Consider the following 25,048-nt stretch of genomic DNA (forward strand, 5'->3'; position numbering starts at 1 on the left):
TGTACATTTTGTTGATGTCACCGATAAAGATTTCTCTTTCAATTACAATTTTCAGGCTTCTCTTACGCACCCTAGTCCCAGTGATGTACCGTGTATTACCAACAATGTCTTTGAACGTTTGCCGGAGCTGGTGGTAACAGATGGTGGTATACTTAAGTTGCTTGACAAAATAAAGACTGGTTCTGCAAATGGTCCTGACGGTATACCCTCTAACGTGTTAAAGGCTTGCTTTCTTGGAACTTCCCGCTACCTTGTTTTGATGTTTGAGAAATTATTGCATACATATTGTTTACCTAGGGAAGGGAATGCCGCGATTGTGGTTCTAGATACATAAGGGTGACCCAAAAAATATTGTCTACAAGTACAGCTCAATTTTCCTAACGTGCGTGTGTAGTAAAACAATGGAGCAAATTGTCAACAGCATCGTAATGAGACTTTTTTACCGAGCTTCAGCATGACTTTTCGTCTGTTATTTCTTGTTCAACACAGCTCATAAAATTCAGTCATAATTTTGTACTCATTTAAACTTTAGGTGCAGACTTACTGCTTATTCAACCTGATGAAATACCGCTTCGGTAGAAGTCAGCTCACCATTTTCGGCCATGTTGTCTCTAAGACTGTATTCATCCTGACACCGCCAAGCTTCGGGCTGTTGCAGAGTTAGACTTTCACAAAGTGTTTGATTCCGCGTGTCACGTTCTGCTGCTACATAAACTCTCATCCCTCGGCATTACTGATGCATTGCTTCATTAAATAAGGTGTTATTTACAAGACCAGATGCAACGTTTCGGGAGTTCCCCAGGGATATGTGTTGGGGTCTTTGCTGTTTCTAGTCTACATCAATGATATCGCTCAGGATGTATCATGCAAACTACGTCTGTGTGTGGATTACTGTGTGGTTTGCCAATGTATTAGATCCACGTATAATTATTAGTGCTTGCAACGTGATTTCGACAGCATTATGCGCTGGTGAGATAGGTGGCGTAAGTCTTTTAATTCAAGGAAATTCCAATGCGTCTCCTTCACTAGTAAACGCGACGCATACCTGTTTTTATACACCAGGTACCATCCACCTAACGCGAATAACATTGTATAAATACCTTGTGTATATTTTTTATCAAATCTTACCTGGAATAAGCACGTTGAATATGTCACAGTGAGGTACTGCAGTATGTTAAACGTCGTTAAGCGGAACTTCCTGTGAGTGCCTCTGGAAATCGAAGAACTACTCTACTTTTTGAATGTTCGACCCATCTTAGAGTATATACTCCTGTGGGTCACCAGACGTAGAAACAAAAACTCTATCTTAAATGCTCGAGCTCGCACACAACCGCGCAGCTGTATTTGTAAGTAGCAATTATGACTTTCGCGTGTGTGTCACTGCGCTTAAGAATAGGCTAGTGTGAGATTGCCTATATTTTCACGCAGAGATACTTGGGATTACAAATGATCATCAAAATATTTCATGGGGTGATTAAAATACATCGCATGAAATATCCTCACCTTTCATCTCCCCATTTCTTACCCAAGAGAACTGACAACCCTCAAAAATAAAGAGAAAGCATTTGCAAACAAACGTCTGCAATACTTCTTTTTTCCGCACCCAATCTCCCAGTGAATTCGGCTTTCAGAAGAGATTGCTGACTGCCACACTAGAGCATCCTTCAGATATATACTGCTACACTCGTAGCTTCAGTTTTGTTATCCTCTTTCTGTGTTCATCTAGTTTTTTAATAGTTTTTCCTCTAATGTAAGCATATGCTGCCCTGTGAAATCCCCCCTTGCAATAATTCCCTCGGGTATTGCAGGCATTGCTGAATAAAGAAATCAATAACCTAAATATATAAATAATTAATAATTGTACAGTGCCTAGGCGCCTGTTTTGTGTGGTTGAACGTCCCAAAACCACCATAATATTATTAGAGGCGCCGTAGTGGAGGACTCCGGAAATTCAGACCACCTGGGGTTCTTTAACGTGCACCCAAATCTGAGCACACGGGCCTACAACATTTACGCTTCCATCGGAAATGCAGCCGCCACAGCCAGGATTTGATCCCGCGACCTGCAGGTCAGCGGCCGAGTACCCTAACTTCTAGACCACCGTTGCGGGGCGCCTAGGCGCAGGCGGCTAGATAGTTACATTAAATACAAACATTAATATTAAATACAAACGGAGTGCCCTCCCTTTTCGAGGTGCTTCATTCTTTAAAAATGTGCCTGTGGCGTGTGTTTGCAAAAGTAAGTCGGCAGGTTCTCTATAAAGCCGATTCTGATTATAGTTCACTTTTGCTGAATTCGCGCTGAGATACTAGGGTTAAAAATCAATGAGAAATGAAGTATTGCTGTGTTCACTGAATAATAAAAAAACTTGCCAGTGCATTTGTTTGTGTTTGTTGACCATCTTCCTTTTTTTGCGATTCTGTTGCTACAGCGGCAAACGTAACTGCGTCGTCAGCCGCGGCAGCAAATGCGTCTTCGGTTTCAGCGGGAAAAGCCGGTAAGAGTGAAATCGTAGTCTTTAGTTTCTTCTTTTATTTTGTTGGTTATTTTTTCAATCTTTTACTGAAGGAAAATTCTGACAAATTCGAACCTAGTCTTGCACCTTGAGCGTTGTCACCTCCAACGACAGTTCTGCGTTTCCGCATTTCGGCCTATAAACTCGGGCACATTTGCTTGCGACCATTTGCTATGTTATGATATGAATAAATTATATTGTTACCGGGTGAAAATAAGACAAATGTCACACATGGACGACGTGATTCCTAGATCACAAGTACAACCATCGGACAAAATCTTAGTATTAAATATACGCGTACATGATAAATGCTGTTTGAGCTGCACTAAACGTCCGGACGTAGTTGCGACTGCGATGAAAGCAGAACACACTCAGCAAAGTTGAAACGCCCTATAGGGCAAACTCGTGCCACAAAAAGAAGAATTTCATTAACTAGTAGCACTCGCTGAGAATTATCAACTTGGACATTCTACGGCGAGTATCGGCCCGTCTGTGTGATCCATCGGCCTTCATACACATCAAACCTTATCGAACCTTCCAGCCTTATTGCTGGTGCTCTCTTAGATGTAGTATCCATTCGCGTTCCTCGTTCCTAGCGGGTAATCTTCACCGACCAGTCTGAAATAATGGTGACGTTTTTTTTACAATGCGGCAGGGTATGCGATGATCCCTAATAAGTTTTAGTGGGCGAATCTCAATCACGTAAAAAAATACACCCCGCACCACCGTAGGAAACTGCATTGCATTGATTTTAAAAAAAAGTACGAATTTAACAAAATAATAATAATAATATAATAATAATATAATAATAATAATAATAATAATAATAATAATGTAAAATAATATTATCAATAATAATAATATTATTATCATAGTTTTGCGTGCCAAAACCGCGAATTGATCTCATTCCGTAGCAGAGAGTTCTTGGAACGTCGAGCATTAGGTGTTCATTGCATAGAAATCGCATCGTACATGGGCCTCTATCACTTCGCCTTCATGCAAGTGCAACCGCTGCGGCCGGGAGCGACCCAAGGGCCTTCGGGTCACCAGCAGGGCACCGCCACAGCACCACCATGGCGGATCAATTAAAGAAAAGGCACATATCTAGAGTGTCTCAAGAAGTCTGTTCACTATTATCGAAAAATTATGGAAGGGGCGTATTTAAGTGCGACCTGTGGCGTTCACTTTACTGTGAGAAAAGGCGTCTTCAGATGCGTACAAGCACTAATTACGTCAGTATTTATTTAAATTACCAAAATTAACTTTGTACAAAGTATACATAAGCAGTCATTTCCAATTGGTGAATGGAAGACCAGTCTGCGAATATTTTATAGCCGATTTGAAAATTTCTGAAAAGCAGCAACGGGTAATTTCCCTGGGACGATGAAATCTGGCTTATTTAGCAGGTGAAACTGAAGCCGATGCACCAAACATCACACCTGTGATTCACTTACAGAGAGAGAGAGAGAACACAACTTTATTGTCGTCAGACTAAGGATTAAGGAGATCCGCCAGGCGGAAGCTGGTGTTTTCCTCCTCAGCGCTGAAAGGCCTGGAGCTGAACGGCCAGGCTAGTGGAGGTCAAAACTGCCTCTCATCGCTCTGGCGAGGGAATGGCTAGGAGATCGAGAGAAGAGGATCTTCCCTACAGGCCCAGATGTGGCTATTGAGCCACAATGCGAGCAATTCGGATATATTGGGTCGGAGTATATACGTGCATAAATATATAGGCACGGGAAGGAATGTGTTCGCAAGCGGCGCCAGATTGCCTCCTAGTGCTTAGTTAGCTTATGGTGCGGGGGTGGTTCTGACAACTTCAAAAGACGGTAATACTGTGTGATGTCGTGGTAGGATTTCAACGCTTCACCACAGTTTCCGGAATCAGAGACGGGTACCACCGCTCGGCTTAAGAATCCTTGAGCATATAGGTGAGCCACCTCGTTCCCTGGGTTCCCCGCGTAAGCCGGCACCCATACCAGCTCAATGGAGCACAGTGCGCCTTCTTCAGTAACTGTAAGGAGTCTGGGCAAGAGTAAACGCATAGTTGTGGGGGCCACAATGCCACGTGCTAAGTTCAATATAGCAGTCTTTGAGTCGCTGAGTATAGTGGTGAATACGGCTGCTGCTGCTGCTGCTGCTGCTGCTAGCGCTATGGCCGCTTCCGCGGCTTCTGTCATGTTAAGCACACAGGCGGAAGCAGCTGTTTTAATATGGGGTGAATTGGCCTTGTTGCTGAAAAGAGTAATTACGCTCATTGAATATGCTTTGGTAAACACTCGGTATTGAGCGGCGTCAACCTACGCAACAGTTGGGTTGGACGCGTAAGTTTTTTGCAAGGATTGGGCCCTCGGTTTTCTTCTTTCGTCGTGATGGTTGGCCAACATGTTCTTTGGCAGTGGTTTTACGCGGAACTTCTTTTTGATGTTGGGGGAGATGACAGCAGGATCGTTACCCATGGAGATACCAAGCGGCCAATTTTAGCAAGTATTGAACGCCCAGTCCTGCTTCCTTGTAATTATTGAATTTGCGCCGCAAGATAGGTGTTATGCAGCCGAAGGCCGAAGAGGGCTTTGTCGAGATCTTTCGTGGGAGCCCCAATGCCACCTTATGCGCTATGCGTGTGAGCCGGTTTAGTTCAGCTCGCTCAGATTGAAGGAGGGGCAAATAAGGAAGGGCGTTTACGTGAAGCGCTACAAAACGAATGCTTGAATTATATTTGGCAGTTCCTTCTCGTTCATGCTTCGATTGCGCACGCTCACTCGAGATATAAGATGGGCCATCTTGTTCACCGTTACGGTGAGACGATCTAGCGTAATGTTGTTATGGTGGTTTGTTTGCACAATGAGTCTGAGTACTCTCACGTGAGCCACCTGCGGTATTGGCATGTCATTGACATATATAGGAAGTGGAGTCTTGATTTTACGGTGGTCTAGAGGTTGCCGCAATAGTAGCTCATATTTGCTGTGAACACTCCAAACCTGCATCTGGCACGTGCTGAACGACTACGTCGGTTGCCTTTTGAAGAATATTCTGAATTTGACCATCGGATCCCACCGTCGTTCAGAGCGTGATGTCATCTGCGCAGAGGTTTTATCGCAGGCCGGGTATTGTGTCAAGTTTGGGACGTAGTGACCTCATAGCGAGGTTGAAAAAAGACTAAACGGCTCCTTCTGAAGTGCCGCGATCACCGAGAGTGATGAGCTTAGAACATAGGTCACCCACCGAAAGTTCAACCGTTCGATTAGAAAAGGAAGCACAGATGTAGTTAAATATACATTCCCCTGGTATTAGTTCAATCAAACTGCCTAAAACAGTACTATGCTTTCCGCAGTCAAATGCTTTGAAGGTCCCGACTAAGCAAAGCCTTGGTACTCGTGCCACTCCAATGTCGTAGAATATCGTTGTGCAACTGGATGAGCGCATCCTTAGTCAATATAAGGGCCCCAAAGCCCAACATCGTGGAGTGAGGTAGGCGGTGCTCTTCTGCGAAATTGTGCAAGTGACGGGGCATAAAATGCTCCATTTGCCCAGGTAGCAGGTGAACGAGATTGGGCGAAGATTCTCAAGGTCGAGTTTCTTGCCCCGTTTTGGTATAAACGCGATTCTTGCGTGTTTCGATTCTGGTGGTAAATGTCTGGACCTTCAGCACTCATTCATAATGGGCTCTACCAATTTTGAATCGAGGTTGCGCAGCGTCTTATTTGTCACCCCGTCAGGACTGGGTGCCGACCTTGTCCGCAGTTTTTGTAGCACTATGCAAACCTCACTTTCCGAAATGTCGGCGTCCAACTGTTCGTTCGCGATTCCAGTGTGTTCGGGTGACTGCTCTGTGCTGCTTTCGTTTTGAGATGTGTTGAGGTAGCGGGTGATGACGTCCTCCAGCATATCTTCGCCGGTGCCCGGGTGTTGATGTGCAATTCGCGCAAGCTGTTTGCGTGCCGCCGACTTGGAGCTAGAGTCCAGCAGGTGTCGCAGAAGATGCCACGTTTTCTTACAGCCTATCTCACCATCGAGGCTGCCGCAAAGTTGGCCCCACTGTTGGCGTGTTAGCACAGTGGTGTGGGCTTCTAATTTGCCTTCGAGCCTCGAGAACGCAGCGGTGGAGCCTAGTGTTGTGACGTTGTCGCAGCCACCTACGCATGAGGCTTTCATGCTCCACCCACATATTTAGAAGGCGTGAATCTCTTGATGGCTGTTCTAGAGTTACGTCTGTTCGGTATGTTGTAGCGTCCACATATCAACTCGAAGAATGTATTCATTTGTTCAAATCCAATACAGAATCGCGTGCTGTTTCTTCGCGCAGTCGGTGGAATTTATCCCAATCTCTAATGCGAGCTGTGGCTCGTTTTTCACAGTGCTGGTGGTCATCTCGATTGTTATCTCTGGTATGAAAGGGGAACTTTCTACCATATGACTTGTGTTTTGCCATCGGACACCCTCTGTGTTATTTCATAGGAAGAGGTCTGATGTAGTAACCTTACATACGTTTTTTCCCACTCGCATTAATTGCTGCAGGTCATTCACATTACTGAAACATAGGTCGTGTATGATGCCCCATATTCAGCGACCCTTGGGGTTGGATTTTGGTTATCTCCAATCGGGATGTCTTGTGTTAAAATTGCCTTTCATCAATCACAATTCACTGCTTGCCGAAATATGTAAGGGAGATCCGCAGCTTTATTTCTTGGAGGGCTGTATATATTTGAACTGAGGGGTGGCCTGTCTCCTCTTCTTTTTGGTAGAATTTCAACCAGTGTGTGATGAATACTCGTACCCTCCATTTCATGTTGAATAACTGTGACATTCTCGGGTAAAAAGATGGTAGTGGGGCACTGTGCGCTTGCGGACATATCTAGCTTCTGATTTTACGATTCGTATCCAGGCAGTTGAGCTGCAGTGTTCGTTTCTTCCAAAGCTTTGATGTCTGGCGAACTTTCTCCATTTAGTGCATGGTTTTGAATATGTTAGATATGTTGCTGCAGATTGCACTTCTTATTGTGGAAGCCCCTGCAGTTCCTCTGCCCAACGGTGAGCGTGTGGAAAGCCGCCATGACTACGTAGCTATTGGCGGGGTGGCCGATGTTTGCTGGCTATTGGATGGTGTGCGGTGGATGGCCAACTGCACACTCATGTAGGCGAGTGCAGCTTCGGTCGAGCTCTTCAGCATGGCGATTGAGAGAGTTGTTTTCAGGATGGTTTGCTGGATCGCATTAAACTGTGTTATCTAGTCCATGTTTGAAAACGAATTTCAGTGTAGAGATTGCTGCCGTGACTGCCGTCGTTACTGTTGTAGTGATGTCCACGTCTGCGTCGAGTGAAGCTGTGGGTGTAGCTGCATTGCGTTTATTAGCGTTTTGAGGTTGAGTAACTGGCGCTAACGCCGTGTTGTTTGGTGTCAAGGGGTGCGGATGTGCTTCGTCTGTTTCGGATGATGTGGGTGTACTTTTCTGTCGATACCGAGTGCTCTATAAGTTTGGCTTCTTGAGATTGGATGTATAGCTAGTCAAATTAGCTATCTGGGACTGCTGGGCCGAAGTTTGAGCCTTAAAGGTAGGATTCTCCTTTGCCATCTCCTCTCTCATCTGTGGATCGGGAAATAGTAGTGATACTGGGGGCCCCACTGCCAGGCCACCGACTTGGACGCTTCTCCGGCACCTCGACTAGATGAGCGAGACATCAATGTGCTGTGCCTATCTGATTTGGACCTTGGGTGCTTACAGTGAGACGAGGGCCTGCTTTCCCGTCGTTGGGCTGAGTTTAACTTCGGGCACCGGGTTTGTGATCTGCACCTGCTGTCCCGTCGTTTGGCTGAACGAAACCCTGAGCGCAGGCTGTAAAATGGGGACCTGCTCTCTCGGTGCTGCGGCTGGCTGCTGCTGTTTCCGAGTGGTGCGAAAAATTCAGAATGGTCTCGAGGGGATGGTGAGCGGCTGCTCGAGGGGCCGCTGTGGAATCGGTTGCGATGGGTGTTCCACGTAGGTTCTTGCGCTTCTTGCTTCAATTGTGGGGTGGGAGGCACCTTCTTGATAAAGCGATACTGGTAGTTTGTGCTACCAATGTTGTGTGCACCATTGCAGACGATGCAGCGCGGCGTGCATGTGGGTGTTTCACCCTGCCCTCGTGGAGGGTATTTTTGTCCGCAACGGTGGCACCGCTGCTTACGTGGCATCAGGCAAACATCCGTGCGGTGGCCGACCTTGCGGCAGTTGAGACACGATTTCACCCTGTTGTAGAACGGCTAGAGCCTGATGTCAGTTCCATGGTCGAATATCCGCTTGGGAAGGTTCTGCGTCATTAGTGCAAGTACAACGTGCCTTCTTTGGCCCAGGCGTCTTTCACTCACAACAGGAATGTTATGGTGCTGGCTTGTAGGTCCGCCAGTATCTCTTCGTCTGAGAAGTCATCGTATGCATGAAACAGATAGCCACGCACGGCGTCGTCTGGAGGGGAGGGGTGTGAACATGGAGCTCAATAGTGGCAGCGCCAATGGTAATCGACTTCACCCAAAGGTAGGCCTGGGCACGTTGTGAGTCAATGACACTCAATGTAAAGGTAATATTAGTGATGTGTGTCCGAAGACGATCCCGACCTGCCGGTGGCTGATCTGCCAGTGAAGCTGCCTTGAGCAGGGCATCGTGCAATTGCCATTGTGGCACTTTTATCAATTCGATGGGCGTTCTTGGTCTTCCTACTACATCAATAGAGTCTTATGGCAGTGGTGCCCACCGACGTAACTGAGACGGACGTGACTTAACCTGGGGTTGCTGTTCCGGCACAGTGGCATGGGTATTCCCCGACGCACTTAATTTAAAAATAGGCTCGCCTTGGCTTTGAAGTTCCCTTCGGCGTCGTTCCTGGGCACGATAGCCGGGCGATTGCCAGGAATCGTCCGACCAATCCTCTTCAGAGATGGTATGGCCTTTTACGATGCACTCCATATCGGTGGGCAGCCGGGGCGCGACGATGTCAGTAGCGTGAGAGTGGCACCAGGCTTGAGCCGGACACGCGCTGAGCCACCTAAGCTTAGGGCGGTGAGAGCGGCGTTGGCCTTGTCGACAAATGTTCCCAGGATAATCTTGGAGAATGCAGTGTAGAGAGTGGCATCCATGCACTCCCAAAAACTTCATGCACCCACTCGTATATAAATTATTGGTCGGTAAGCACACGTCACAGCAATATATTCACATATACCATCATCATCATCAGCCTGACTACGTCCACTGCAGGACAAAGGCCTCTCCCATGTTCCGCCAGTTAACCCGGTCCTGTGCTTGCTGCTGCCAATTTATACCCGCAAACTTCTTAATCTCATCTGCCCACCTAACCTTCTGTCTCCCCCTAACCCGCTTCCCTTCTCTCGGAATCCAGTTAGTTACCCTTAATGACCCGCGGTTATCCTGTCTGCGCGCTACATGCCCGGCCCACGTCCATTTCCTCTTCTTTATTTCAACTATGATATCCTTAACCCCCGTTTGTCCCCTAATCCACTCTGCTCTCTTCTTGTCTTTTAAGGTTACACCTACCATTTTTCTTTCCGTTGCTCGCTGCGTCGTCCTCAATTTAAGCTGAATCCTCTTTGTAAGTCTCCAGGTTTCTGCTCCGTAGCTAAGTACTGGCAAGATACAGCTGTTATATACCTTCCTCTTGAGGAATAGTGGCAATCTACCTGTCATAATTTGAGAGTGCTTGCCAAATGTGCTCCACCCCATTCTTATTCTTCTAGTTACTTCAATCTCGTGGTTCGGCTCTGCGGTTATTACCTGCCCTAAGTAGACATAGTCTTTTACAACTTCAAGTGCACTATTACCTATCTCGAAGCGCTGCTCCTTTCCGAGGTTGTTGTACATTACTTTCGTTTTCTGCAGATTAATTCACACACACACACACATATATATATATATATATATATATATATATATATATATAAAGAACACAAGCGAGTACACGTACGAAAGAGCAATACTTTTATGCCAACGTTTCAGCCGTGGCACGGCCTTCGTCAGGGAATGAAGGGAATGATATATATATATATATATATATATATATATATATATATATATATATACATATTTATATAAATATATATATATATATATATATATATATATATATAGGCAACCATGTGACACGGAAGCTCTGCCTATGCAGAATAACAGTTATTATTGGCGATAAAAGCACTGTCGTCATTGAGAGCGTCGTATCTACATCGAATGTTTGGTGCGTTGGTTTCAGTTTCACATGCTAAACCTGCCAGATTTCATCACACCGCGGGAATTGCCAGTGGCCATCTTTGAGAAATTTTAAAGTAACAGGAAGGACTTCCATTCGTCCACTGAACTCAACCGCTAATTTCCATTGCTCAAAAAGTTAACTGTGTTTAATTATTTTGTAATAACTTTGCTATTTATCTTTGTAGAGATTTGAAGGTAAGTTCTGCCACACTAAAGAAAACGCCGCTCGCCGCAGGGAGATACTTTTTCTCCTTAACTTTTCAATCATAGTGGGCAAAGTTTTCAAAAAACCCTGTATACAAATAACTATGAGGAAAAAATAGAAATGAGTGGCAATGAAGATTTCAAATTTTACTAGCATGCATGCAACTGCTTCAGCCATACCGAGCACAAACTTTCGGGGCATGCTCGGCGCCTCTGGTAATTTGTGATGCCGTTGGGCACAAGCACTGGTGGTCGAGTGCGCTGAGACGTCGAACTTACCATCATGGTTCCAAGCATCACACCAGAGGCCTCTCGTTAATTCCGCCTCAGCTTATCGGCCTCCGGACCCTCACACGGTGGTTGGCTTGTTGTTCCAAAGAGCGTTGTGATTGTTGCGATGACGGCAGCCACTAGGGGCACGGCGATAGGCTTGACTGCGGCGTTGACCTCGTCGATGGCGGTCAGAAGCATAACGTCGAATGTCGTTGCCAGGTTTTTTCAGTGCACCAGCTTCAGCTGCATCATGTAGGTTGTTTCCCACACTGTCGTGTTGTAGGCAAACGCAATGTGGTTGGCATCCCAGGTGTTTTGCTCGACGTTGTTGTATATTGCCGGCGTTTCGACAAGAGTTTCTTTCAGACAATTGGCGAGGCCACTAGTTTGAGGGAAGTAGGTAATTGTTCTTCAATCTGGGCTTTTTGCAAAATAGTTCGGGTAAGGTATGTCGTAGAAACAGTATCCCGGTCTGTGACACAGAATTTCTGGAGCGCTGTGACACAGCAGTGTGTTTTAGGCTAAAGACTTTGTTACAATGGTTGCGCTGCAGTCACACAAACCCCAATTTTCAACGTAGAGGGTGAGGTAGTACATCGGTACAACAACCCACTTAGCGTTGGATGGTGATGTAGGAAGATGACCCAGCAAGTTCAACCTGATCAAGTAGAACCGTCGATGATGGGCCTCAATGATCTGAAAAAAACTTCACTGGCCTTTTCTGTGGTCGTTTCAACCACTGTGGGCCTCAGCATCTTTTAGAGCAATCAGTGGTCTCGACCTCTAGATGGAAGCCAACTCATTCTTCTGATGATTGCAAGCGTACACTAAAATTCAAAATGTCCAGCAGTCCCGTCGCCTTGTGAGGCCTGCAAGACCATTGAACGTAGTACCGAGGGCACAACAGAAAAACATTTGGCACGCCCTATTTATTTTTAATCTTCATCAGCAGGTCATCTAGGAAGCAAAAAAATCTGAATACCCTCATGATAACAATAGTGTAGCCTTCCGAGTGTGCCAGAAGGCTGCGCAGTTTTGGATTGCTGCACTCCTTCTTGGTGGAGTAGTCTGGGCTTAAATTTAACAGGCAGGTGCCTTCATTTTACTTGCCTCGAAAGGGCGGCTAAATTAAGGCGTGGGGCAAGCAGTCAGCATCTGAGTACTTCCTTTCGGATGAAAATACTCCGGTAACGTCCACAACTTGGAGCTTGAGACTCTACCTTGGGAATCAACGTTGATGGTCCTATAGATTTGCCAGCGAATACATGACGGGATGGTCTCTCCCTGTTTTGAAGAGCCGGCCATAAAGGTAGGGGCGAAATTCTGACTTGGAACAAGAGTGGTTACTCATTCATTTTCGCAGTAAAAAACTTTCGACGGCTTCTGAAAGGAACCAGCAAGGACAAGCAACGCTAGACGCTCTCGCGGAATTTAATAAATTACACAGCTATGCATGAAAGGAAGGAACGAAAATAGGGGGAAAAGAACAGCAGGGAGGTTATTCAGCCTATAGGCAGCCAGTTTGCTACCCTGCGCATGGGAGAGCGATGGGGGAGATGAAAGATGGAGAGCAGAGAGGGAAGAGAAAAACACAGCACATTCAGCAGCACACTCGCGCACACTCAGTCATAGTCCAGTCTTCTCTTTCGCGGTGTCTGACATTGCTGTTACAGCCGCTTGTTCAAGTCCATGTCGCGTAGGAATTTCAACAGAGCTTTCGTCGCCTTCTGATGCAATGTCTTCTCTTGGGCACTTGACAGAATAGTGTCCACAGACATTTGGCTGTTTTCGATGCGCGCAAAAGCGGACGCCAGTGGCTGTCTCTGGATTTCATACAACGGACAGTCACACAGGATGTGGTGTAGCGTCTCTTCGCAATGACAGGCATCGCAGAGAGTGTTGTCGGCCATTCCTATCACAAAGAAATAAGATTTTGTAAATGCCACTTCTAGCCATAAGCGTTGAAGAAGAGTGGCTTCTCTTCGGTCGAGTGCAGTGGGCATGCGGAGAGCCGTCAAAGAGGACAGGTGGTGTTGACGATTCGTATGGATGCTAGGTGAGCACCATAGCGAAAATGTGATTTCACGTGGAAGCCGTCGAAGATCACTGGCAGCATAGGTCCGCGAAAGTGGTATGGCTTCTTCTCGTGTTCCTTCAAGGGCTGCCCGCGTGGCAGTATCAGCATGTTCGTTCCCTATGATGCCGCAGTCACTTGGCAGCCATTGAAGCGTCACATGATGTCCTTTCTCGTGTGAAGAGTGAAGAAGGCATCGAATTTCGAAAACAAGCTGTTTGTATGGCCAGCGACGCATTGCTGAGAGCACAGATTGTAGGGCAGCCCTTGAGTCACTGAGAATCGACCATTGTTGCGGTGGTTTCCGATTGACCACACAAAGTGCAGCGCGCAAAGCAGCTAGTACCGCTGCTGTAGATGCCGTGAAGTGGTCAGTCCTAAAGCTGATGGTAACACCTCTTGCTGGGACAACTACTGCCCCTGACGAACACTGGTGGTTCGTGCAACCATCGGTGTATACATGTATGCTGTCTTAATATTTCTCGCGCAAAAGAAGAAGAGACAGTTGTTTCAGCACGAACGACGAAAGCACAGATTTCCTCCGGATCCCTGGTACACTAACATGCACTGTGGGTCGAATAAAACAACAAGGGTGTATGGATGGTTTAGATGCAGGAGTGAAGCCCGAGGGAAGTATATCGTTGTATTTCACAATCATTTTGTCGAACGATGCTTGGCACCTCTCTGAAGGCAACAGTGCAAGGTGATGACAGGGAGCACGTGCGAAGTGTCTGATGTGCGTTCTCAGGACTTCTACAACAATGTGAGTTTGTATCGGATAGTCACCAGCAATTGCAATTGTTGCTTCTGTTGACGTACATCTGGGCAGACCGAGGCACACTCTCAGCGCTTGGGCTTGTACTGTCTGTAGAAAACGAACAGGTATTGCTAAGCACGGGCTAGTTATATCTGAGGAAACCGAAAAACAGGGCTCTGTAGAGCTCCATCCTTGCGTGTACTGACATACCCCACGTCTTTCCTGCCAGGAACTTGAACAGTTAGGAAATAGAGGTCGGGCGCTTTTTCATATAGGTCACATGCGTACTCCAACAGAGGTCCCTATCAATAATGATTACCAGAAACCGGTGGGTTTCGGCGTAAGAAATCGGTCGCCCGCAGATTGAGATGACATAAGGGGTCATTGCTTTATGAGTGAAGGTCAACAGCGCGCATTTTTCTGGTGATATGCAGAGACCTTGTTTTACAAGTAGTTGGCAATCATAGCTGCTGCTTTTTGAAGCCGGGAACGTATCTGAGGACGTGTGACTGCCGAAGTCCTGGCACAGATGTCGTCTGCGTACATTGTGATTTTAATGGTGCTTGGCGAGTATTCAGCAAGGCCAATTGGTGCAAGATTGAATGGCGTCGAGCTAAGAACTCCGCCTTGAGGAACACCCCTGGAAGTATAGCATCGCGTACTTGGGTCATCTTCTGTTAACACAATGAACGACCTTGCTGCCAGGTAACTCAAAATCCACCGAAAGACTCGACCACCAAGGCTAACCACCGCAAGAACACCCAAAATGGCTTCATGTAGTGCATTATCATAAGCGCCTTTCACATCTAGAAACAAAACTGCAGATAGTCGCTTACGGGATCTTTCGTGCTGAACGTACTAAACTAGATCAACGACATTGTGAATAGAAGAGCGGTCGCGTCAGAAACCAGCCATTGAATTTATATAAATCTTGTAGTATTCAAGATACCACTCCAGGCAGACTAGTATCATCCATTCCATTATCTTCCCTACGCAGCTGGTCAGTGCTATTGGTGGTATGAGGTGAGTTCGAGTGGGGATTTGCCCTGCTTCAAGATGGGTAACAAGCGGCTTACTTTCCAGTCATCAGGAACATTGCCATCCTGCCGCGAGATGTTGTAGGAGCTCAACAGTTCTCTCCTTGCACTTTTCCCAAGGTTGCACAAGGCTCGGTACGGAATATCATCTGGGCCCGGAGAAGTTGAACGCCTGCAGAAAGCAAGTGCCGCCTCGAGCTCCTCCATTTTAAAAGGGAGGTCCATGTGGTAGTCACGGGAACGGGGGACGTCACCTCTCACTGGAGAATCTGGACGAATGGCTTGGTTGGCTAACTGCGTACAGAAATTTTCTGCGACATCGATGTCTTGCCTCCTTCGAAATAGCACGAGCGCTTTGAATGGAAAACGCTGTTCCATAGAGTGACGCAGACCTTGCACCGTTTTCCAAATGTGTGAGAGTGGCTTGCGAGGGTCTAGTGACTGGCAAAACGTTGTCCATCATTCCGACGCTAATCTATCCATGCGACGCCGAATCTTCTTTTGCATCCTCCTGGCTGCCCTAAGATCGTGAATTGATTTCGTACGCCGATACCGACGCTCCGCCTGGCGTCGCAGTGCTTGGAGTCGCTCCAATCTATATCAAAGTCGTTTCGTGTGGAAGATATCGTCACCGTGCGAGTGGCGTTTTGCATTGTGCTCTTCAGTGTTTGCTCTAACCCAGATGGTAGGCCATCGCTGCAAGCATCTTCCATGTCAGATTTGAAGCTGGTTCATTGGACCGCTCGAATGGTCGTCCATGGACCATAACTAGACAAGCCTTTGATGTTGAGGTAGATTGGAATGTGATCACTTCCTTGTGTCTCAACATCTGGAAACCACTTGACGTATCTCGCGAGGGAGTTGGAGACAAAGCAAGGTCGAGACAGCTGCCGTATGTCACCCCTCGAAGAAAAGTGGGGCTACCGTCGTTCAGGACAGTAAGGCCATAGTTGTAGGCGATGTTTGCCAACCTGTGTCCTCTTGAATTTGTCCGCGTACTTCCCCATGCGTGATTGTGCGCATTGAAATTACCTATGATGACCCATGGTGCTGGACACATTCTCACAATATCCGCTAATCTCCTTGAATCGAGATTATTCGACAGCAATATATAAACGCCTATGAGAGTAAACATGAGTTTGTTCTTTTTCACAGCGATTCCGACATACTGATTGTCATCGTGAGGTGCCATTGGTTGCACAACATACGTCAGTTCACGACGAACGAAGACAATAATTTTGCTGCACGCACCGTTCGTTGAAGACATGACTCACAGCTTCGTGCCCCGACAGTCTTATTGTTTACGACTCATTGGGTTCACAAATGACGATTATTGGAAACACGTTGGTAAACACAAACTGACGAAAATCTGAAAGGCGTGATTTTAGTCCTCTGGCGTTTGATTGGATGACGGATGCAGCCTTGACTTCTTTACGAAATGATGAGGTGTGAGTAGCCATCTTCCTAGTTGAGAGATTCAAACACTGGGCTTAGGGCATCCAAGTGCGCTTCGAGCAGATGGTGTCTTCATGTTGGCTAATATCGCTCGGATGGCTTCTATAAGGGAACGCAGTACCGAAATCACTTGACGATCAGTTTTAGGCGAATCTTCCGTGGCTGGAGACGGCTCTGGTGTGGCCACAACCTGCAGAGGTTCCTTGGCAAAAGAGCGCGTCGGGAGCGTGGATCATTCCTCCAGAGAAGGAGGCTTCTCTGTTTTTTTTTCGTAGAAGTGGTGGGCCCTTTCGCGTAGCTACTGGATGAAACCGCTAAATAGTGGGAAGTAGCGTCTCGGGAATGTGACGTCTTTGAAGACTTTCGATGATGCCGACGTCGACACCGACGACGGACTACTTCGGCTGCCTCCCTGTGTGTCGAGTTGTCTCGGGCCATTTGTCTGAGAACCGCGCGCTCCATTTGGATTCGAGGACAGTCTTTCGACGAGGCAGCATGAGGACCGCTGCAGTTGGCGCACTTCACAGTAGTCGCCCGACAGGCGTCTTCAGCACGAGGTTCAGCGCAGCGGGGACACAGTCGTAAGTTGGGGCATATGCCCATGACGTTTCCCAGCCTGAAGCACTGATGACATTGAAGTGGCTTTTGGATGAATGGTCGAACCGGATGTCGGAAGCGAGTTGCTCCCGGCACGCCCCCGCTCCTCGGCTCCGCCCCTGCCATCACGTGCCACCCACGCCACTACTGCCCCTTTGGTTAAACGCTGTGCCGCGAGCGAATGTTTTCCAACTTTGGCGATGTTCGTTGCAGCGTCTTGTAGACGCTCTAGAAACCTCTTCGCGACGGTTGCCGCTGCGCTCTTGGGGCAAAATTGCTCGCATGTGAAACATGCTTAGGGATGTTCTACGCAGTCCAGCCGCAACACACGTGCCGGGACCCCTGCCACACGCTAGCGGGTGACAAATAAGCCAATTGGACCCGCTCTTTCACCCTTCACTTGGGTGCGGCAGGTGTGCCAGCACGTGCACTGCGGCTGTGCGGCTAGCACATGGAACGGCCCTTAATGGCACGAGGTGAAGGGGCACTACAGTTGGCGGGAGGTGCCACCGCCGAGTATCACGACACTTGTGAAAGAGACATCAGTGGTGGCGAAAAGGGGGGGGGGCACCGAACAGTGCAGTTTTATGGGTCAATATGCCCGCGGAAGCGATATAAATATCGGTTGCGGGGACATCATGGCGTAACCATGGGACATAACTTTAACGTGAGACGGTAAGCAATCTCCCTTGAAAAACATTTTTACGCAGCGCGTATTTCCAAGGCGCCGCACTTGCGTAATGACAGTTCCCTCGTTTGCAGGCTTGATTAGGGTAGATAAGTCAGCATTAGGAATGGCAATGTCGATGTCATAAATTACACAGGCAATTGATTTATCATCCATCGGGATAAAGGGGCGCATTTTATTGCCGCCTAGCTCAGTCATTTGCTCCAGCTGTCCTAGCGCACTCACATCGGGCACGTCTAGGGCGAGAATGTTCTTTCTTGGGTTTACTCGTACGTCCTTAATTTGATGTGGCACGGCACATTCGAGAATAACGGAAAGGGCTTGCCTGTTGATTTGTGATTGATTTGTGGGGTTTAACGTCCCAAAACCACCATATGATTATGAGAGACGCCGTAGTGGAGGGCTCCGGAAATTTCGACCACCTGGGGTTCTTTAACGTGCACCCAAATATGAGCACACGGGCCTACAACATTTCCGCCTCCATCGGAAATGCAGCCGCCGCAGCCGGGATTTGAACCCGCGACCTGCGGGTCAGCAGCCGAGTACCTTAGCCACTAGACCACCGTGGCGGGGCTGGGCTTGCCTGTTCAGAAGCCATAGGTTGCTTGATGGATCTTCGGGCATGAATATGATGACGTGCGGCCAGCGCGCAGGCCTTGATTGCACAGTCGCTGTGCTTGCAGGAGCTGATGCTGCTGTATTCGCCATCCTTCTCTTCGCCCTCTTACCCCGGACAGGTATAAAGCTGTCATCGGATGTGTTGTCTTTCGACATAGAATAGAGATCGGTGTCCTCAGTGTCACTGGGAGAGCCAGCTCGCTTCTTTATGGTTGAAGGGTGTGAGGACCTGTGACTAGGCGGGCTTCTGGCATGCTCCAGGGCCATCACCGCAAGTCGGGGAGGCGAGGCACCTCAAAAGACCGATGATTTCCCTAAAAAAATACAGAGCGCAGAAACAAGCGTTCTTCTAAAGAGACACTTCTATGCATGAAAAGGCTCATGGTTATGACAATGAAAGGTATACAGTTGACTTCCTTTACTTCTTGAGCTTTTTTATGCATGAAAAAAAGCTTAAGAAGTAAAGGAAGTCAACTGTATACCTTTCATTCTCATAACCATGAGCCTGAATATGCCCACTGCAGGAAAAAGGCCTCTCTGACGTTCCGCCAGGCAACTCGGTCCTCAGCTTGCTGCTGGTACTTTATACCGGCAAACTTCCAAATCTCAACGGCCCATGTAAATTTTTGTCTACCTGTCCCCCACTTGCCTTCTAGTCAGTTACCCTTAGTGACCAGCGCTTATCCTGCATACGTGCTACGTGCCCAGCGCATGTACATTTCTTCTTCTTGCTTTCAGCTATGATATTATAAACCCCGGTTTGTTTGCTGACCCACTCTGCTGTTTTAAGGTCACCCCTATCAATTTCCTTACCATCGCTCACTGCATCGTCCTCAATTTAAGCTCAACTCTCTTTGTAAGCTTCTAGCTTTTTGCTCAGTATGTAGTTACCGGCAAGATGCAACTGTTATGCACTTTCCTTTTAATGAATAGTGGTAATCTACCAATAATGATTTCAGAATGCTTGCCGAACCTGCTCCACCTTGTTCTTATTCTTAAAGTTACTTCTATCTCGTGGTTCAGCTCCGCGGTTACTACATGTACAGAGTAGACGTACTTTTTTATAACTTCAAGCACACTGCTACCAATCTGAAAAGAACCAGCTAGAACAAGCAACACTAGACGCTCTCGAGGAATTTAATAAATTACACAGCTATGCATGAAAAAAATCTCAAGAAGTAAAGAAAGTTAACTGTATACCTTTCATTGTCATAACCATGAGCCTGAATATGCCCACTGCAGGAAAAGGCTAGACTTGACGAAGCGCATGTCGTCTTTGGAATCTGCAGTTGCTAGATTTCCGAAAGTAGAAGCAGCAGTAGATGAATGTAAAAAACTGTGCGACCATCAAGAACGCAGTATGCAGTCCCTGATGTCAAAAGTAGACGACCTAGATAATCAGAGTCGGCGATGTAATATAATTTTTTACAGCATAGCAGACAGCGATAGCAAGGAACCGTGGTCAGAGTCGGAAAAACACGTCAAAAACATATGCACAAGTATGCTCAAAATCACAGCGCAGTTCATCGAACGAGCGCATATATTCGGCAAATTCATCCCGTGAAAAAATCGGCCTGTGATCGCTAACTTTGCATCTTACAAAGAAAAACAAAAGCTTTCGATAAGTGCAAAGAATCTAAAAGGAACTGATATCAACCTATCAGAAGATGTCTCATCTCAAAGGCGAACGATAAGGCGACGGCTTGGGAAATTCGCACAGAAACACAATACTAATGACACACAGGCTATAATAAAAAACGACACCCTCTACTTGAACAAAACCACATATGTTTAGGATGAGATTACTGAAGAAGTCGTAAGAAGCAAGTGGCCATGCAGCGATCCATCCAGCAAAATATCTTTTCTTGTAATCAATTGCCGCCGTATTAAGAATAAGGTTGATGAACTAAGTAGCCTCTCAGAAACTGTTTAACCGTTAGTCGTAATGGGAACAGAGTCGTGGCTTGATGAAAGCGTAGCTGACAGAGAAGTGTTTCCAGCCAACTTTGTATGCTTCAGAAAAGATCGGAATAACCGTGGTGGGGGCGTATTTGTTCTGGTTGACGAAAGCGTTGCATCGTGTCAAACTATAGTCTGGGAAAGCACATGCGAAGCAGTATGGTACCAAATAAGACTTCGGAATGGCAAAACATTATCCGTGTGCTCCTTTTATCGCCCACTGCAGGCCTCTGTAAAAATATTATCGGAGCTTACGAGCCAATTAGAAGTAATTAAAACTGATTACATTGTTGTTGCTGGAGATTTTAACCTTCCAGATCTTGATTGGCACAGCCAGCCTGCCTTTTTTAGGAATTACTGGCAGGCTATATACTGCTATGGCCAGTATTGTTAGCTTTATTTCATTTACGCAGACTGTTCTGTAGCCCACAAGAGATAATCATGTTCTTGATTTATTTTCCACAAATGCACCAGATAAATTTCTGTCCACAGTAATCATATCAAGAATTAGTGACCACTAAGCTGTTGTCTGTAAATTGAACATGAGCTATCAAGATAGTACTGCTACTAACAACCGCTGTATATTTAATTATTTGAAGGCAAATACTGATGGAATTGGGGCCGAGCTTGACAATTACTTTGTTGTCTTCGAGACACTTGCAGAATCACTTTCAGTACAGCAGCTTTGGTCGAATTTGAAAGATAAGTTTTTGGAACTACGTGACCGTCACTGCCGTCCTCGCTGTTATCTAAAAGGCGTCAAAGAAGCAAGCCATGGATTACAAAAGAGTTACATGCCTTAGCAAAAAAACGGAAAAGGGCTTATCACCATCATTTGCACAATCCGTCTATTAAAGTTTTGTAAGCTTAAGGAAATTGCGTCTCCATTAAAAGGTGCTAAGACAGCTGCGAAAACTGCATATTTTCAGTCATTTGATTGATTGATGTGTGGGGTCTAACGTCCCAAAATCACTATATGATTATGAGAGACGCCGTAGTGGAGGGCTCCGGAAATTTAGACCACCTGGGGTTCTTTAACGTGCACCCAAATCTGAGCACACGGGCCTACAACATTTCCGCCTCCATCGGAAATGCAGCCGCCGCAGCCGGGATTCGAACCCGCGCCCTGCGGGTATTTTCAGTCATTTCAATCACGAATTCAGCAAAATAAAGGAATTGATTGATATGTGGGGTTTAACGTCCCAAAACCACCATATGATTATGAGAGACGCCGTAGTGGAGGGCTCCGGAAATTTCGACCACCTGGGTTTCTTTAACGTGCGCCCAAATCTGAGCACACGGGCCTACAACATTTCCGCCTCCATTGGAAATGCAGCCCCCGCATCCGGGATTCGAACCCGCGACCTGCGGGTCAGTAGCCGAGTACCTTAGCCACTAGACCACCGCGGTGAGGCTGCAAAATAAAGAACTAAGAAAATATGTGAAAGGAAAGAAAAAGGACTCTGTTTCAATCCGTGCACAGGAACAGAATGGCGTTGTCATTGAAAGTGCTGCTGAAAAAGCTGAGAGCTTTAATTCGTATTTTACCTCTGCTTTTCCATACCAGGTACGAAAACAAATGCGTACCGTTTATTTGTACCTTCTCCAGGCGAGACTTAGATGGATGATATTGTATTTTATCGCCAAGGAGTTGAAACCCTGCTAAAGCGCCTAGATGTATCAAAAGCCTCTGGACCTGACGGACTGCCTAACGGTCTCTTGAAATTCTGTGCGCACATAGTGTCTCGGTATTTATAATAATCTTCGAAAAAATTTTACGCGGTTGTGCCTTACTTAGTGATCAGACATTGGCTGCTGTTGTAGCTATTCACAAATGGGGACCATGGGAAATTGTGTCAAATTATCGTCCTACATCGTTAACAGCCTTTTGCTGCAAAATTTTAGAGCATGTCTAATACTCATCAATAATAAATCATTTAGTAGCCAATTCCATGTTAAATGAACGGCAACATGGCTTTCGCAAGGTCCAATCCTGTTGACACAGTTAATTGAATTTACTCATGAGGTAGCATGCGCACTGGACAACCGAACCAGTATTGACTGCATTTTATTGGATTTCAGAAAAGCGTTTGATCTGGTTCCCCATAATTTATTATTTCAGAAAATGACGCAACACAAGATTAACCCTAAAGTTATTAACTGGATAGCAGAATACTTAAATTGCAGGCACCATTTCGTCGTCGTGAACGGTGAACAGTTATCCTCTACCAATGTGACGTCCGTGGTCACTCAGGCGTCAGTACTGGGCCAATTATTGTTTTTAATGTATAATTATGACATCACCCTGGACGTACAATCGTCGATGAGAATGTTTGCAGATGACTGCATCGTTTATCGCGCAATAAACTGCGAAAGTGATCGGGGCACAGTTCAAGACGACTTGGACAAGGTAAATGCATGGTGTAAAAAATGGCAAATGCAACCTAATTTGGGGAAGACAATGTGTATGACGTTTTCTAGAAAGAATGATGAAGCTTTGCCTTCGTATACTATAAACAAGAAGGTCTTAAAAATAGTCTCTGAGTACAGGTATTGAGGCGTATTGTTCACGCCAACTTTGTGTTGGCATCGTCATGTTGATTATGCGACAGCTAAGGCTTGTAGATCGCTGTGGTTCCTGAGACGAAACACGACTTAGTTTTACCAGTCCACGCGGGAATCACTGTACAAATCATGCGTGCGGTCAATAGTTGATTACGCGAGTAGCGTATGGGACGCGCCCACTGCCCTCGATAAAGATAAGTTGGATAAAGTGCAAAACATCGGCGCCCGTTATGTCCTGGGAAACATTGTTAGGAGCCACAACTTCAGCATGACGCGCTGCAAGCAAGCTTTAGGATGGGAACAGCTGGTCACACGGCGGGCTAAGCAGCGTCTTAAGCTTTTCCATGATGCATACTTATCTCGAACTTGTATTCCTCGTGACAGTTACATCTTTCCACCTCATTACGTGTCTCGACGAGTCGATCACATTTACAAAGTTCGGGAATACCGATGTAAGACAGCAGCGTTCAGTAATTCTTCTTTCCCTGAAACTGTTTCCCAGTGGAATCGATTACCTTCAGCGATCGTTGTCGCTGTTGGTGGTGATTCATTTTTTCCTTTGTTAGAGTCAAGTGAATTGTTCAATTGATGACGGGTGTTTTGTTGTGTGGTATACATATTGTATTTGTTTTCGTTTTACTGTATGTCACCCACTGGCATTTTTCGTACATTTTTGTTACATCTCCGTTACGTTGTATATTCAGTGTACTTCCTACTATCTGGATAGGCTGTACTGTACTTGCCGCAAATTGAGCTTGTGTTCTGTCTTGTAATCATGTTGTATTCCCCCACTGTAGTGTCTTATAATTCCATGGGTATCAAATAAATAAACAAATAAAAATAAATAAACTTCGAAGTGCTGTTCTCTTCCGAGATTATTGTACATTACATTCGTTCTCTACGGATTATTAGTCTTACGATCTACATTTCTGCTCTCCTTGCCAAATTCAGTAATTATGAATTGCAGTTGGTCTCTGAGTTACTCAGAAATGCAATATCATCGGGGAAGCACAGGTTACTAAGGTACTCTTTCTTACTCTTATCCCCAACTCTTCCTATTCTAGGCGTCCGTAAACCTCCTGCAATCACGTGGTGAATAGCATTGGGGAGATCGTATCCTCTTGTCTTACACCCTTTTTTATTGGAATTCTGTGAATTTCGTTATGGAGTAATAATGGTGGCAGTTGATCCTCTGTATATTTTTTCCAAGATGTTTATATATGCTTCGTCGACGCCCTAATTCTGAACTGTCTGCATGAGTGCAGATATCTCTACTGAATGAAATGCCTTATCGTTATCTATGAAGGTTATGTGTAGTAGTTGGGTGTATTCTGAGCATTCATCTATTACGTCATTGATAGTATGAATGTGGTCGATTGCTGATGAGCCTGTTCGAAATCCTGTTCACTCTTTTGGTTGATTGAACTTTCATGTTTTCCTAATTCTGTTAGCAATTATCTTTGTAAATAGCTTGTATACGACTGACAGCAAGCTCTTCAGCCTCCAAATCTTGAAGTCTGCCATCTCCTCTCTTATGGATTTAGATGATGTTCGGGTTCTTTCAAGATTCTGGTACCATCCCCTTGAGAATACACTTCGTAATAGGGTGGGTAGTTTTCTTGCACACTCTTTCCTCCGCTTTCAGCAGATCCAATGTTACCTGGTCCTCACCAGCAGCATTGCTTCTTTGCATTCTATCCAGGGCATTCCCGACTTCTGCTATCATTATTGGTGGGATGTCATAAGGGGTATTGCTAGTTCTTACGTTATCGTCGTGGTTGTCCTGGCTACTGTGCAGATCTCTGTAAAACTCCTCTGCTACTTTAGCTATCTTATCTATATTTGTAGTTACTTTCCTTTCCTGTTTCTTAGTGCATACAACTAGTGTTTGCCCATTCAAGTTTGCTCTTCACCGCTGTGACGCTTAATCCGTTCTTTAGAGCGTGTTAAATTCTCTCCGTGTTATACCTTCTTACATCAGATATATTATGCTTATTATTGAACTTAGAAAGCTCTGCCAGTTCTGTTTTGTCTGTTGTGTTTCAGGCTTTCATGCCTCAAGGTTTTAAATTAGG

The 25,048-nt window shown here is 46.0% G+C and overlaps 1 protein-coding gene across 1 annotated transcript in view; it reads left to right on the top strand.

Moving 5' to 3' along the window:
• Positions 1 to 25,048, top strand: part of LOC142776718 (uncharacterized) — a 394,390-nt gene that overhangs the window by 310,961 nt on the left and 58,381 nt on the right. The window contains exon 4 of the mRNA XM_075880911.1: positions 2,432 to 2,497. Coding sequence (XP_075737026.1) covers positions 2,432 to 2,497 — 66 coding nt within the window. The remainder of the gene's footprint in view (positions 1 to 2,431; positions 2,498 to 25,048) is intronic.

This window comes from Rhipicephalus microplus, chromosome X (genome assembly GCF_043290135.1).
Source record: "Rhipicephalus microplus isolate Deutch F79 chromosome X, USDA_Rmic, whole genome shotgun sequence".
Classification (NCBI taxonomy): Eukaryota; Metazoa; Arthropoda; class Arachnida; order Ixodida; family Ixodidae; genus Rhipicephalus; species Rhipicephalus microplus.